The sequence below is a fragment of the Podarcis cretensis genome (assembly GCF_951804945.1).
Source record: "Podarcis cretensis genome assembly, chromosome: 2".
NCBI classification, from domain to species: Eukaryota; Metazoa; Chordata; class Lepidosauria; order Squamata; family Lacertidae; genus Podarcis; species Podarcis cretensis.
Window position 1 is genome coordinate 90,744,896 of NC_137171.1, and position 14,349 is coordinate 90,759,244.

Below are 14,349 nucleotides of genomic sequence, written 5' to 3' on the forward strand. Positions count from 1 at the left end.
TCTTTTGGCAGTATATAAATAAAAGGTGTGTATGGAGCTGATTGTTTTCCTGTGTGTGGCAAATCAGTTTATGGTTGTGATTTATAGTCAGAGACTTGTGGGAATAGGAATTGTCTGGTCAAAAAAGTGAAACTAACTTGGTTCTCTGTTGACCTTTAACTGTACCCAGCTGAACATGTACAGTATCTGTTTCTTCGATGAGTATTGCTTTGTTGGTGTGGATTGCATTTAAACTATATACTGGGGTATACCTATCAACTTGGCTTAAAAAACATTCAATTTTATTTGGGAACCGAAGTTAAATATATACCTGTGTTCATGGAATTTTGTTTTTATTCTGAAAATGTTAATGCTGGAATGAAGTGTATTTTGAAAAAGAACATTTTCCAATTTGTTTGGAGGATGTTATTAGACTTCATAGTGGAAATGGTTTCCTTTTTACCTTGCTTTCTATCATAAAGCAAACACTTTATTATGGCATACCATTTGCTAATGCACAGATTTTGAAAATGAGCTACATTGAATAAAACAGGACATAGTTTCAGTGGTATATGATTGGGCTGTTAGTATAAAAAGGGCATAACTATTGCCCACTCCTAATTCCCGAATTTGTTCATTTTTATTTACAAAATTTTTAATTAGCTGTGAACTGTATCGTCAGATTGGCTCTAGATTCTCATAGTGAACTGCTGTAAGCACATAACTTTTGGTAGAAAGTTAATCCAGGCTTTCTCTGCCTGCTCAACCTGTTTGATAGCAACTTTTAGTCAGTGGAACTCATTATTACTCATAGCAAGAAGACTGCCCTCATGTGTGAGCTAACGTTTTTTAAACCATCAATTTCTATGCCTATAGGAAGGATCAGCACCTTCTTTCTCCTGTGAACTGCTGGTATCTGGTACTGACCCAAACTCGGAGAGAAAGCAGAGACCACGCTACCCTGAATGACATCTTCATGAACAATGTCATTGTCAGACTCTCCCAGATCAGTGAGGATGTCATCCGGCTATTTAAAAAGGTAAATGAATGTTTGTGTCACTTAATTTGATCTGATTTATTGTATAGTACACTCAATAGCCTCCTGAGAGAGTAAGCGCCACATAATGAAGAAGTGCTGAGAGAACTTTGGGGGCAAAATGCCAGAGCATATGAATCTGAAAAGGTTCTCTTATATATAGACTTGTGGGCCTTTTCAGAAAACTGTATTCTGGGGTTCCCTTGTCATTAACTTTGGAGAAACTGACACTGTACAATTAAATTTACATATATAAGGGCTCGTCCACACCTCCCATCTGTCCCATTACCTTCTCCTGGGAAAACGTACGGTTAATGGCTGAATTGGACCAAATGGCAGCAGTTGGGTTTCCTGTGGATTGTCATTTGTTCTGATTCAGCAGTTGTTGTTGTTGTTTAGTAGTGTCCGACTCTTCGTGACCCCATGAACCAGAGCACGCCAGGCACTCCTGTCTTCCACTGCCTCCCGCAGTTTGATCGAACTCATGCTGGTAGCTTCGAAAACACTATCCAACCATCTCGTCCTCAGTCGTCCCCTTCTCCTTCCCAACATCAGGGTCTTTTCCAGGGAGTCTTCTCTTCTCATGAGGTGGCCAAAGTATTGGAGCCTCAGCTTCAGGATCTGTCCTTCCAGTGAGCACTCAGGGTTGATTTCCTTAAGAATGGATACGTTTGATCTTCTTGCAGTCCATGGGACTCTCAAGAGTGTCCTTCAGCACCATAATTCAAAAGCATCAATTCTTCGGCAATCAGCCTTCTTTATGGTCCAGCTTTTACTTCCATGCATCACTACTAGGAAAACCATAGCTTTTACTATATGGACCTTTGTTGGCAAGGTGGTGTCTCTACAGCAGTAGAAAGCATGTTTTCTAGGGGAAAGCTGCGGGGCAAAGGCAAACCACTTGGACCTGTGCCTAGGAAGCCTAGAAAAGCCTAGAAAACCACTTAGGCTCGTGCTTTATAAAAAAGGTAAAGGTACAGGGCCCCTGGATGGTTAAGTCCAGTCAACGGCGACTCTGGGGTTGTGGCGCTCATCTCGCTTTCAGGCCGAAGGAACCGGTGTTTGTCCACAGACAGCTTTCTGGGTCATGTGGCCAGCCTGACTAAACCACTTCTGGTGCAACGGAACACCGTGACAGAAATCAGAGTGCACAGAAACACCATTTACCTTCCTGCCACAGCAGTACCTATTTATCTACTTGCACTGACGTGCTCTCGAACTGCTAGGTTGGCAGGAGCTGGGACAGAGAAACAAGAGCTCACTCCATTGCGGGGATTCAAACTGCCAACCTTCTGATCGGCAAGCCCAAGAGGCTCCGTCGTTTCAACCACAGCGCCACCCGCGTTGTGCTTTATAGGCACGGGACAAGTGTGGACAAACTCTAAATGTTCTGTTATAAAACCATTTGGTTTGTCAGTATGAGGAGACTGACTATTTACCAGGACAGTGGTACCTCTGGATGTGAACAGGATCTGTTCCGAAGCCCCGTTCGCATCCTGAGTAGAATGCGACTGCGCCGGTCATGATTTGCCGCTTCTGCGCATGCGCGTGACGTCATTTTGAGTGTCTGCGCATGCGCGAGCGGCGAAACCTGGAAGTAATGCGTTCCGTTACTTCGGGTCGTCGCGGAGCGTAACCTGAAAACACTCAACCTGAAGCATATTTAACCCAAGGTATGACTGTACTTCTAATTGAGGCCTGGCAGATACAATGTATAGAGGTTCTTCAGGTGGCATTCTGCCAAGAAACTACTAGACTTCTGTTGTTACTAAAGAGGTGACTACACACCCTGTGAGGTTTCCCATTATGTCAGTTGGCATTAAAGGCCACTTTTTATATGGGTCATTGGAATAAAAAAGATCAAGCTGTGAGGAATTATTTGGTGGGCATTCCGAGAGCAGTGGAACGTTGGATTGACTGAGTCAGGGGTTCTGTCTGGAGTGTAGGTTCAGCCACAGTTCAGCTTGCCCCATACCTATAAAGCACAAATCCAAGAGGTTTTGCGTTTGCCCCGCAACTTTCCTGGGAAAACAGGCTCTTTGCCACTGAACTGGAACAAACAGGAATCTGTGGAAAAATCTAATTGCCGTTGGCTCCGATTCAGCAGCACACCGTGGCTTTCCCTGCGGGAAGCACCAGGGCGAATGGAAGTGTGGACATCTCCTGAGAGGGAGCTGGAGTCTGTGTTCGTTCAGCTCGTTCAAGCCTTGATAGCTTTAACAGTTTATTTTCTCGGACAGTGGCTCTTAGGCAATTCCTTTAGAATGGTAGCATTCCCCGGCATAACCAATGGGATCTGTGTTTCCATTGTATGCTCAACTAAGTGCCCCTCTGCCATCACCCCAAGCTGATATGTTCCTGGCATGAACCAGAGGTAGCATTAGCTTGATGCCATCCGCAGCTGGCCACACACAGCACCTGCTTTTAATCGGAGCAAAGCAGAGTTATTGTGTTGAGTGTCCATCTGAGATTCTATTCACAACATGTCACTTAAGGCTGAAGTCTCAGTATAGCTCACAAGTCTCTGGAAAACAATGATGAGCTAAAACCATTTTTAAACAGCTTATTTCGTGCTGTAATTTTGTCACTGTTGTGTGTGCGCCTTACATTCTGGAGCTAGTCTTTTCCTAGGCTTTAATCCATTGTGTATCATTATTAGCCTTTCCTTTCTTATTTGTGTGCTTATTTGTTTGTTATTGTAATATTTGGGAAAGTCAAGGCATGTGTGAAGCCATAATATTACTGATCAGAATAAAGAACACCATCTGGGCCAGGCATTTATAATCAAGCATGATTTGCATACTTTTTAAAGTGATCAGCTCATAAATCAGATTAATAACATGTGTGACAGTGTGATTTTAAAAAAACACACCCACTAAAGTCCTTTTCACATGCTAATTTGTCCTGGAAATAGCTAGTCTTTTAATATTTTTCAAGACATTTCCTTGCAATGTTGCTACATGAGTATTTCCCACTCCACCTTTAAAAAATCCTACAAGGCATACCCACTGTATCCAGTCATGCTAGCTCAAATCAGCAAACAAAAGAAAACACAAATGCAAAATAGTTTTATCATGCGGATGTTGAGGAGGTAGATAATCTGGCGGCTCTACCTTAAATGGCTAAGTGAATGAGGCCCATCTGCTGCGTCAATGCAAGATTCTTTCCTGGAACTTATTTTTCAGTGTTTTGTTTTTGTTTTTGCAGTCCTTCCAACTTTCATACTGTGGAGGCCATGCTCAAGCTCGTTTTAAAAATAATTGTGCAGGCTAGATAGCACTAGAAGGGTTAAGAACAGCTCCTAATTGTTCTACAGCTGTTGTAGATTGCTCTGATGGTAAATTGGAGCAACATTTTGTTTCAGAGATGTCACTTTTAATTTCCCCCTTTGAGCCATTATTAATTGGTTTTGACATCTTGTGGGGACATACATAAAGGAATGGTAATGTGTGGTGAATTTTTCCATTGCAAATGGGTATTTTCATGATGCAAATATGAGGGATATATAAAAACACCCATAATTTATCCTTGCTTTATTAGCCTTTAGCAATCTGCTAGTAGTGTTTATCCTCGGAGCTTTTTCTCCTTTACCTCCCTTAAGACCACACATTACCTGTTTTTGTTTCTGGAACTGTAAACTCCATTAAGTTCTATATGAGATTTTTGAAGTGGCAGAATTATTCAGAAATAAGTAGACAAAATGGCTAGCGTTAACTATCAATAGTTAACATCAATAGGAGTATAGAATCTAGATCAAGGGAAGTAATAGTGCCACTGTATTCTGCTCTGGTCAGACCTCACCTGGAGTACTGTGTCCAGTTCTGGGCACCACAGTTCAAGAAGGACACTGACAAACTGGAACGTGTCCAGAGGAGGGCAACCAAAATGGTCAAAGGCCTGGAAATGATGCCTTATGAGGAACGGCTAAGGGAGCTGGGCATGTTTAGCCTGGAGAAGAGAAGGTTAAGGGGTGATATGATAGCCATGTTCAAATATATAAAAGGATGTCACATAGAGGAGGGAGAAAGGTTGTTTTCTGCTGCTCCAGAGAAGCGGACACGGAGCAATGGTTCCAAACTACAAGAAAGAAGATTCCACCTAAACATTAGGAAGAACTTCCTGACAGTAAGAGCTGTTTGACAGTGGAATTTGCTGCCAAGGAGTGTGGTGGAGTCTCCTTCTTTGGAGGTCTTTAAGCAGAGGCTTGACAACCATATGTCAGGAGTGCTCTGATGGTGTTTCCTGCTTGGCAGGGGGTTGGACTCGATGGCCCTTGTGGTCTCTTCCAATTCTATGATTCTATGATTCAATGAACTACCCCCTCCCTCCATTTTAAAGTGCTCCAGTGAATTAACTTGTTTACATGGAGCTAGAAATTATCAATAAAAGCATGTTACTCATCTTTCAAAGTCATTCTTAACACTCTTCATCCTTGCCACATTTCATTTATTGGTTTAACATATTGATGAGCTCAGGCAAACCATGTTCAGCTGTGTTGTGCTCCCTTCAGTGATTTCAAGAAAAAGTCCTCACCCATTCATTTTCCTATGCCCAGGTGCTTCTGGAGTCCTCTTGGTAGCTGTGGAACATTGGGTTGCCAACTAACCACAAAGCAGCCCAGCCTTCTCTTGTGCCTGTAACTGCAGCTTGATCTGCAGAAATCAGCAGGTAAAGATTTTTAGGGCCTGGAGCCATTATCACCTTCTGATATGAAGAGATCAAGCTGCCTTACACGAGTGTGGAATTGTAAATACATTTTTAACCCTAGAAGCAGAACTGTCTCAGAGGGTCCTGTTATGTTCTTATTCCTTTAAGGTTACATTTCCAAAACTCCAACTAAATGTGCAGAGTTCCCCGCTCCCCTTTTAGAAGTTTGCTATAAATGCGCTAACTTTTTGTGAATTTCATATGAAATCTGACCTACATGATTAGACTCTGTTGTGTGTTTGCTCTTTTTAAAACCATGCATAATCATGTAATAGGATGATTGTGCGCAGTTATTTTGCTATATGTAGCTATGGCGCATGTATGCTTGTCACAGCTTCCAAGAGCATGTACACAGAGCACAGTAAATACTTAATGCAGCTCTAATACTGTAAGTTATAGACCAAAGTTTTTCCCCTCCCCAACACCTTAAATAGGAAGTGTTTTTTTGTAGGAAATCCTGTAATGTTCAAAGTAGCCCAGTGGTTCTTAACCTTTGTTGAGTCATGGATCCCCTTCAGAATCTGGTGAAAGCTATGGACGTCCTCCCCAGAAAAATGCACATTAACACATACATGGAAACTTTTTGCATACAGTTTCTTTTATTGCATTGGAAATTGGTTTCCTTTTTGAGCTCAGTTCACAGACCCCATCTGAAGCCCATCTGTGGACCCCATAGGGGTCTATGGACCACAAGTTAAGAACCGTTGAAGTAGCCCTTGGAAATATCCTTACCAAGTATTGATTCTATGCCAGCTGATGTTATCACTTAAAGGTAAAGGGACCCCTGACCATTAGGTCCAGCCGTGACCAACTCTGGGGTTGCGGTGCTCATCTCACTTTATTGGCTGAGGGAGCCGGCGTACAGCTTCCGGGTTATGTCGTCACGGGGATTCGAACCGCCGACCTTCTGATCGGCAAGTCCTAGGCTCTGTGGTTTAACCCACAGTGCCACTCGTGTCCCGCATGATATCACTTAGAGAGAACTATATAAAAGAAGGGGCAGCTGATCCAAGGTCTCTTCCTTAAGTTTAAGCCTTTTCTTCATGCCGCAGTGTTTTCTACTGTTAAAGAAGAGAATTTCTTAAACCAAGATGAAGAAATGCACACCACCATAAGCACCATAAAGGATCCTGTTTATTGTAGGTATCATTGTTGCACAACTTCCCTTCCATTTGCTATTCTGTGGGTATGGTTTTGGCAGAGGGAGTTGCAAGGAATAGAAATTCCTGGTGCGCCTTTATTCCAATTGTAGATGTAGTTCCCAATGATTGATTTAGCAAATAGCCTGCTACTTCCAACTATCCATGCCTAGGGGTGAGGGCAGGTGGATTTATTGGGCATGCTTGAGGTGAAGGTGTAAGGAACATGGTGCTGCTGGTATGTGTCTCTTAACTACCAAGGTATCTGGGGGTATTTTGCTCTGATATTTGGTTAGTTTAAAAGGCACTATTATTGTAATGATAAGATGTGGTGAGGACAGGTAGGTGGGGGAGAGGAAATCAGTGTAAAAGAAGGAAACAGGAAAAGAAAATGTTATCCTTTGTTTAGTACTAAAGGCCACTATCCAACCAAAGCACGAAGGAAAGTCGATGGAGTTTTATAGAGGAGCCAAGGAGAAAATTGGGGACAACAAAACTACTAAACAAATAAGGAGTAAAGAGCAACCATTACCTTCAGATACCTAGGAGCTGCCCTGCCTAATCACTGTTGGAGATTTTATGATTCATAATGTTGGTACATTTACTGCTTGTTGGTGATTAGATGGAGACTGAAGACTAAATTGCTAAAATGACCCCAAGGCTTTTACATCAGTAATCTTAGATCTCCACTGTCTGATCATTACCTTGTCCTCTGTTTGTTACATTGATGCATTACAAAATTGGGCCCATGATTGTAATGGGAGTGTTGGAGACAGATTCCACAAAACACTTTTCTTTGCCAGTTTTCTGGTTCTTCAGCAGATAATATAAAAGTATTTTTTTGATCATCACTGCGTTTCCCAAAATAGGGATGTTCTCTATTAGTACTATGGTGAAATTATATTGCAAAAAGCGATGCTTAAAAACCCCAGCTCTACTTCAGCTTCTTTACAGACTAGTGGGGAAAATGTTGTTTATTTCATGGTAACCTCCTTACAACTAGTGGTAATGCAGTTACTCCCAGGAATTAAGTAATCTAAACAGACAGGGGTTTTTTTGTAAATCATTTTATTTGTGCTTATTGCTGACCGCAGGTGGCGCTGTGGGTTAAAGCCTCAGCGCCTAGGGCTTGCCGATCGAAAGGTCGGCGGTTCGAATCCCTGCGGCGGGGTGTGCTCCCGCTGCTCGGTCCCAGCGCCTGCCAACCTAGCAGTTCGAAAGCACCTCCGGGTGCAAGTAGATAAATAGGGACCGCTTACCAGCGGGAAGGTAAACGGCGTTTCCGTGTGCGGCTCTGGCTCTGGCTCTGGCCAGAGCAGCGATGTCACGCTGGCCACGTGACCTGGAAGTGTCTCCGGACAGCGCTGGCCCCTGGCCTCTTAAGTGAGATGGGCGCACAACCCCAGAGTCTGTCAAGACTGGCCCGTACGGGCAGGGGTACCTTTACCTTTACCTTAAAGGGAGATAATGCACATATATAGGTACTACAATTGCTTGGCTGGTTATGTGTGGTTATACATCTATCCCATGTACGATGGATTTTTGAAATGGGCTTATTTCCCATTGTATCCATTCCTTGCTAAAAATATCCTTCCTTCCAGGTATGCCATCATTGCTGTAATCTCATAGCCATTCTGAGATGTACTGTGGTTTGGAGGAAGGCCCATCGTTACATTGCTGCCTCTCTGGGTTTTATGGTGTCAGAAGACATTGCATCATCGTGTTGTGACATTTGCATAAATAATTAATCATCCACAATCATAGGAGATAGATTTCACTTTGCAAGGGTAAGGGCTAAAATCTCAAGACGGTGGATTATGTGAGAGTGTCTAATTGTCCAGACAGGTCTCTGTGGTAGGCTGCATAGGAAATATCCTTTGGTGACATGATCTTAACGAGAAATCACTTTGATTGTTGGAATCTCATGTCCCCTAATATTAATGCAAGTGCTTTGGTTTCTGTAAAATAAAACAGTGCAAATGATTTCTGCTGAGCAAGTGAAAGGGAATCCCTGGGTATCTGTAGCATCTTGCCGCCTTCTTTCTTCTTCTTTGACTATCACTTTTAGCTGAGTAAGATTGTCTTCCATGAACACAATCTTAGCATCTTGATTACTGCTAACAGTCATAGTTGGCTCATACAAAATCAGCTTAAAAAAAACAACAACACCATTTGAGTGTCTGTTCTTATTGCTGGGCTTTAGATGGCATGTTATGGTGGCAATGAGGTTCCATTTCAACAGATGTAGTTCTGCTTTTAAGCCAATGTAACAACTTTGCCTACTCCCTGCCCTCCAGGGAGTGGGGGGGGGGGGCGTTTATTGGTTTGTTTTTATTCTTGTTTTTGTTATGTATTTTGTTTTTTTATCTTGTATTGTTATGTTGTGAACCACTCTGAGATCTACAGATGAAGGGTGGAATACAGATTTAATAAGTAACAACAACAATTCTCCTATAAGAATGAAAGTTTGTAATCTGTATGTCTATTAATGTGGCATATTGTTCTGATAGTAGTGGTTTAAAATTACAGCTGATGGTAATGTTTCAAGCTCACTCCAGTGTTTTACACTAGTGTTTCTTCTAGCTAGGTGCAATATTATAATTTCCCCTATGATACATGTTTTCTTCAAGTATATAATGTGATAGATTCTTGCCTTGCTTTAACATAACATTGAAAGAAGAAAAAGGGAGGGGCAGAATGAAAAATATTGATACGCTCTCCCGCAAAAGGAAACAAAGCTTCAAAATGATGTTCAATATAGAAAGTTTTATTATGTTCTGCCACCTTTAGGAGTTCTATTGATAACAAAGAGTTTATTAAATATTTAAAAATATTATTCAGTATATTTTGTAAAGGTAAAGGTAAAGGTACCCCTGCCCGTACGGGCCAGTCGTGACCAACTCTGGGGTTGCGCGCCCATCTCGCTTAAGAAGCCAGGGGCCAGCGCTGTCCGGAGACACTTCCGGGTCACATGGCCAGCGTGACGAAGCTGCTCTGCCGATCCAGCACCAGCGCAGCACACGGAAACGCTGTTTACCTTCCCGCTAGAAAGCGGTACCTATTTATCTACTTGTACTTAGGGGTGCTTTCAAACTGCTAGGTGGGCAGGAGCTGGGACCGAAAGACGGGATTCGAACCGCCGACCATACGATCGGCAAGTCCTAGGCGCTGAGGTTTTACCCACAGCGCCACCCGCGTCCCCCATATATTTTGTAGTCATACACAATTTGAGGTCATTAGTATTTTTAAAAATTCACAAATATTTTTCCAAATGCCCCATGCAAGGGTGATGTGCCAAAGCACATTGAGCATAGTAATAATAATTTAATAATAATAATTTTATTATTTTATTTTATTATTTATACCCAGCCACTCTGGGCGGCTTCCAGCAGAATATGTCAAATATTAAAAACTTCCCTATACAGGGCTGCCTTCAGATGTCTTCTAAAAATTGTGTAGTTCTTTATCTCCTTGACATCTGATGGGAGGGCATTCCACAGGGAGCCTGCTACCGCTGAGAAGGTCCTCTGCCTGGTTCCCTGTACCTTCACTTCTTGCAGTGAGGAAACTTCCAGAAGACCCTCAGAGCTGGACCTCAGTGTCCGGGCTGAATGATGGGGGTGGAGACGCTCTCTGGGCCGAGGCCGTTTAGGGCTTTAAAAGTCAGCATTCCCACAAGATGTAGTGAGGGCCACCAACTTTAAAAGAGAATTAGTCAAATTTATTTAGGGTAAGGCTATGTTCTACCCTCACTGCAGAATCAGTTAACTGATTCTAATATTGTGTTTTAAATGGTTGTAACTCCCACTGGGACCTGCTGGATCAAGGTGGATGGTGATGATAATGATAGTCGGTAGTTTTAACCTCAAGGCTGTGGGTTCAAGCCCCATGCTGGGCAAAAGATTCCTGCATTGCAAGGCATTGGACTAGATGACCCTTCCAACTTTATGATTCTTTAACAATGATAATAATTTATAATGGTTTAGGCTAGAGTTGCATAGTGGAGCATGGAAGAACATTCTGCTGCCTTAGATTTCTGATCTAACTTTGGAATCCGCCCCCACTCTTAGGATTGCGTTGCTGATGTGGACCAAACTGTCACATCCGTCTCAGGTTAGGCCACTTGTTATAACAACCTTTGCCTGAGAGACATGATCCATTCTCCAGATCTAAGCCCCAAGGCCTCTCATTAGTTTCACTGAGCTTTTATAATCTCATACCAGTGACTTTTCCATTGATGGGGTGGCTTAGGTTGATATTAAACTTGTCTTTCAAGACCTTTATAATACTTAGTAGTAATACTGCTTTGCTTGTTCCAGTGGCTGTTCAAAGTTATAATGACAAAGGGCACTTGTCCTCTAGTGGCTGTGGTTTCTTGCTGCATAAAACCCATAAGTCCTCTGGAGCAAAGTAGTAAATTTTCCTTGGAAAGGTTTATAGCTGAGTACATTGAAAGCTAAACACCGAGGCTGTGGGCCAGCAAAAATCACAAATCCTTGCAATGAAAACATTCCAGGCATATTGCTAGAACTGTCACCTTTCCTGCTAAACATTTTCTTTTAAAAACAAAATATCACTCAGAGGTAATGTGTGATTTAAGGCAGTTGGGACATAAAAGCTGAAATAAAAAAAATCCTTTCTACTATTCCCCCCACCCTTTTGCATCCAGTTGTTTTTACCTGATACCCATTTTTGCATATCAACAGACCAAAAGAAATAATGTTGTTGCTATTTTCGAGGGCTGAAAGAAAATTGCTTGTATGGGGAACTTCTTCAAGGGTGGTATATAAATCATTTAAATAAGCAAAAATGAATAATACATCCCTATGCAAAAGTATTAGCAAATAGCGGATGCAAGCTAACAAGGGTTATGGCTAATAGGGTCTCTGAAGAATGTTGGGCAAATGATGCTTCAATGAGGGCAGGCAAAATTGAGAGATTTTGAACCAGGGCTCTGGGAAAATATTCAAAATGGCAGAGGGATATGCTACCTTAGCAACAAGTGTCAGAGGTGAAGCACAGAATAGCTCAGTCTGATATTTGAAGGAGAACGGTGCCCTCTCTCCTTGTCCTAGCAATGTGTTTCCTTTCATGTATTGCACACATTAGCATGTTTATGCAACTGATATTTTGTGGAAATGGAAAGCACTTAGCAGCACTGAAGTCACCTAATGAATTATGTCCGTGGATGCTCTGCATAAAGGCTTCTTGACACTTGTGCAACAGGGTTTCCTCCCCACCCCACCCCCAATTGGATTGGGTGGGTCAGGCAAACCCCATAAACCTCATAGTGGGAGGGAAGTGGGGATTTTTCTGTGGTGAGCGGAAATACTTGCACAGATGGAACGTTCGACATATGTTGAAAGTTCATCACTTCTGAAAAAGTTTTGTGATTTCTTCATATTTGAATCCTCTGTTGTAATAAGGGGTAAACTTGAATTTGCTGTTAAAGAAATTCTGTGTGTGTGTGTGTGTGTGTGTGTGTGCGCGCGCGCATCTGTTTGTCTTGTGCCAACTTTTTTTCTGCCTGTGTATGCTCCATATCCAACACCTTATTTTAGTAATGTAGTCTTTGCTAGTGGCAGGAGATGGCTTACCCAGATGCCTTCAATTATAGGACTTCCTGTCAGATGTGGGATCTCTTGGCTCAGACCAACCATGTGATAAAATTCTGGGATATGAAATTATACCAGCTGCTTGTTGTGTGCCACCGTTTTAGAAGAAATCTATTTTAAAAGTTTGTTCAAATTATAAAGAACTTGTAGGGCCTTGCGACAAAATACTGCAGTGTGCGCTGTTTTTATGGGCAGAATTTCAGGCACATGATTCCTCCCTGTCCCGTCCTCCCACCGCAACAGTCAGTCAGCCAGCATTCTGTGCCCACTGAGCATATCAGTCTTCTTTCAACTGCTCCCCCCTTTCATTTGCACTCCCTGTTTGTTTTTAAGGATGTGTGTGGAGTGGACACACTTGCCCAAAATTCCAGCTACATTACATTCTTTAACTTTTCTGCTGAAGTATATGAGCCACCCCTTTCTATCCCTGGGGACTTTAAAAAAAATAGCTTTATGGTGTGAACCAAAAAGTAACCAATATCATGAGGTGCTTTCCATATATATATATATATATATATATATATATATGCCTATGTTTCTTCTGTACTCCTTTTTCAGCAATGCCATTCTTCCCCCTCCTTTCCAGTTGTATTTTTGTTGTTGTTGTTGATTATCCCCACTTTAGCATATTTTAAATTCAGGTTTATTTTGGGGTTACATCAAGTTTGTAGGTGAGTATACAGAAACCCTAAGAGGTAAGTCCATAGGACATATCCTCCATTAAGTAAATTAAGTGGCGCTTTAACTTAAGACAAGATTTGGCCCCAAGCTTTTTCAGTGCCATGTTTTGCTTTTGCAAATTGTGAGATAAATCAGTGGAAATGTATAGAATACATTTTTCTCATCACTGCATGCAGTTGAGAAGGCTCCTCTTGCTGATTTAGAACACCGGTACCTCCTGTTTTAAACTTCTAAGCCAAAGAAGAGAGTGTATCTTGGGAGCAGTGTCAACTTTTCATATATTCAGCACTTGCAGCTGTACATAGGGTTTTTCATATATGAACATCTGAAGCTGGCTTCTTTCTAGCCTATAACCATCTCCTCTGTCCTGGAAGTGGCTCTTTAAGATCTCAGACAGGGGACTCACACAATCCTGCTATCTGACATCCTTTGCTAGCTTCATTAGCAATTGAACCTTGGACTTTAGAACTCTTGGAACAGCTTTCTCCAACCTGATGACTTTCAGATGTTTTTGGCCTACAAGTCCCATCATACTTGACCATTGGCCATGCTCACTGACACTCATGGTCCAACAATAGCTGGAGGGGACCAGTCTGTGGAGTTACATGGCTTGCTACCTCATCTGCTGTTTGTGAGAACTACATTAATGGTTCATTTATTTACTGCCTGTTTCAGAATAAAGAACACATGTAATTTGGACTCAACATTTCTGAATGAGAGAAGCGGAGCCTAGATGGTGATTTGCATCCCTTTTGGGATTATACCAATTCAATTTCTGAAGAAAAAGGATTTGAACTACATTTATAAAGTGCTGAAGGCGTTTCTCTAACCCAAGGCAATTTTATTTCCCCAAAATCACATTCATGACTGAAATGCACATACCGCTTAAAAAAGCAACACCACTGCAGAGCAGAACAAGGGCTTTGAAAACCATCTGGATAGCTGTTCAGGAAATTGGGAACACATTCAGAAGAGGTTTTTTTTTTTTATTGAATTACCAGAAACTAACTCTGTTGCAAAAATTCTCCCGCTCTTTTGTAAAGTGAGGAAAGCACGAAAAATGTGGTTATAATAAATATGGAACTACATCTGCAGTGGATTAACAATATTCTTTTGTAGACAAATTAAAAAATAAATTTGGAAAACTATAACAACTTAAATGACCATTTCCCCCCTCTATTCCTTGTCAAAA

The 14,349-nt window shown here is 41.9% G+C and overlaps 1 protein-coding gene across 3 annotated transcripts in view; it reads left to right on the forward strand.

Moving 5' to 3' along the window:
- The window catches only part of SRGAP3 (SLIT-ROBO Rho GTPase activating protein 3), a 188,321-nt gene that overhangs the window by 93,951 nt on the left and 80,021 nt on the right, over positions 1 to 14,349 (forward strand). For all 3 annotated transcript variants that reach the window (XM_079958670.1, XM_079958668.1, XM_079958669.1), the window contains exon 3: positions 856 to 1,018. In XM_079958670.1, the coding sequence (XP_079814796.1) occupies positions 856 to 1,018 (163 nt within the window). The remainder of the gene's footprint in view (positions 1 to 855; positions 1,019 to 14,349) is intronic.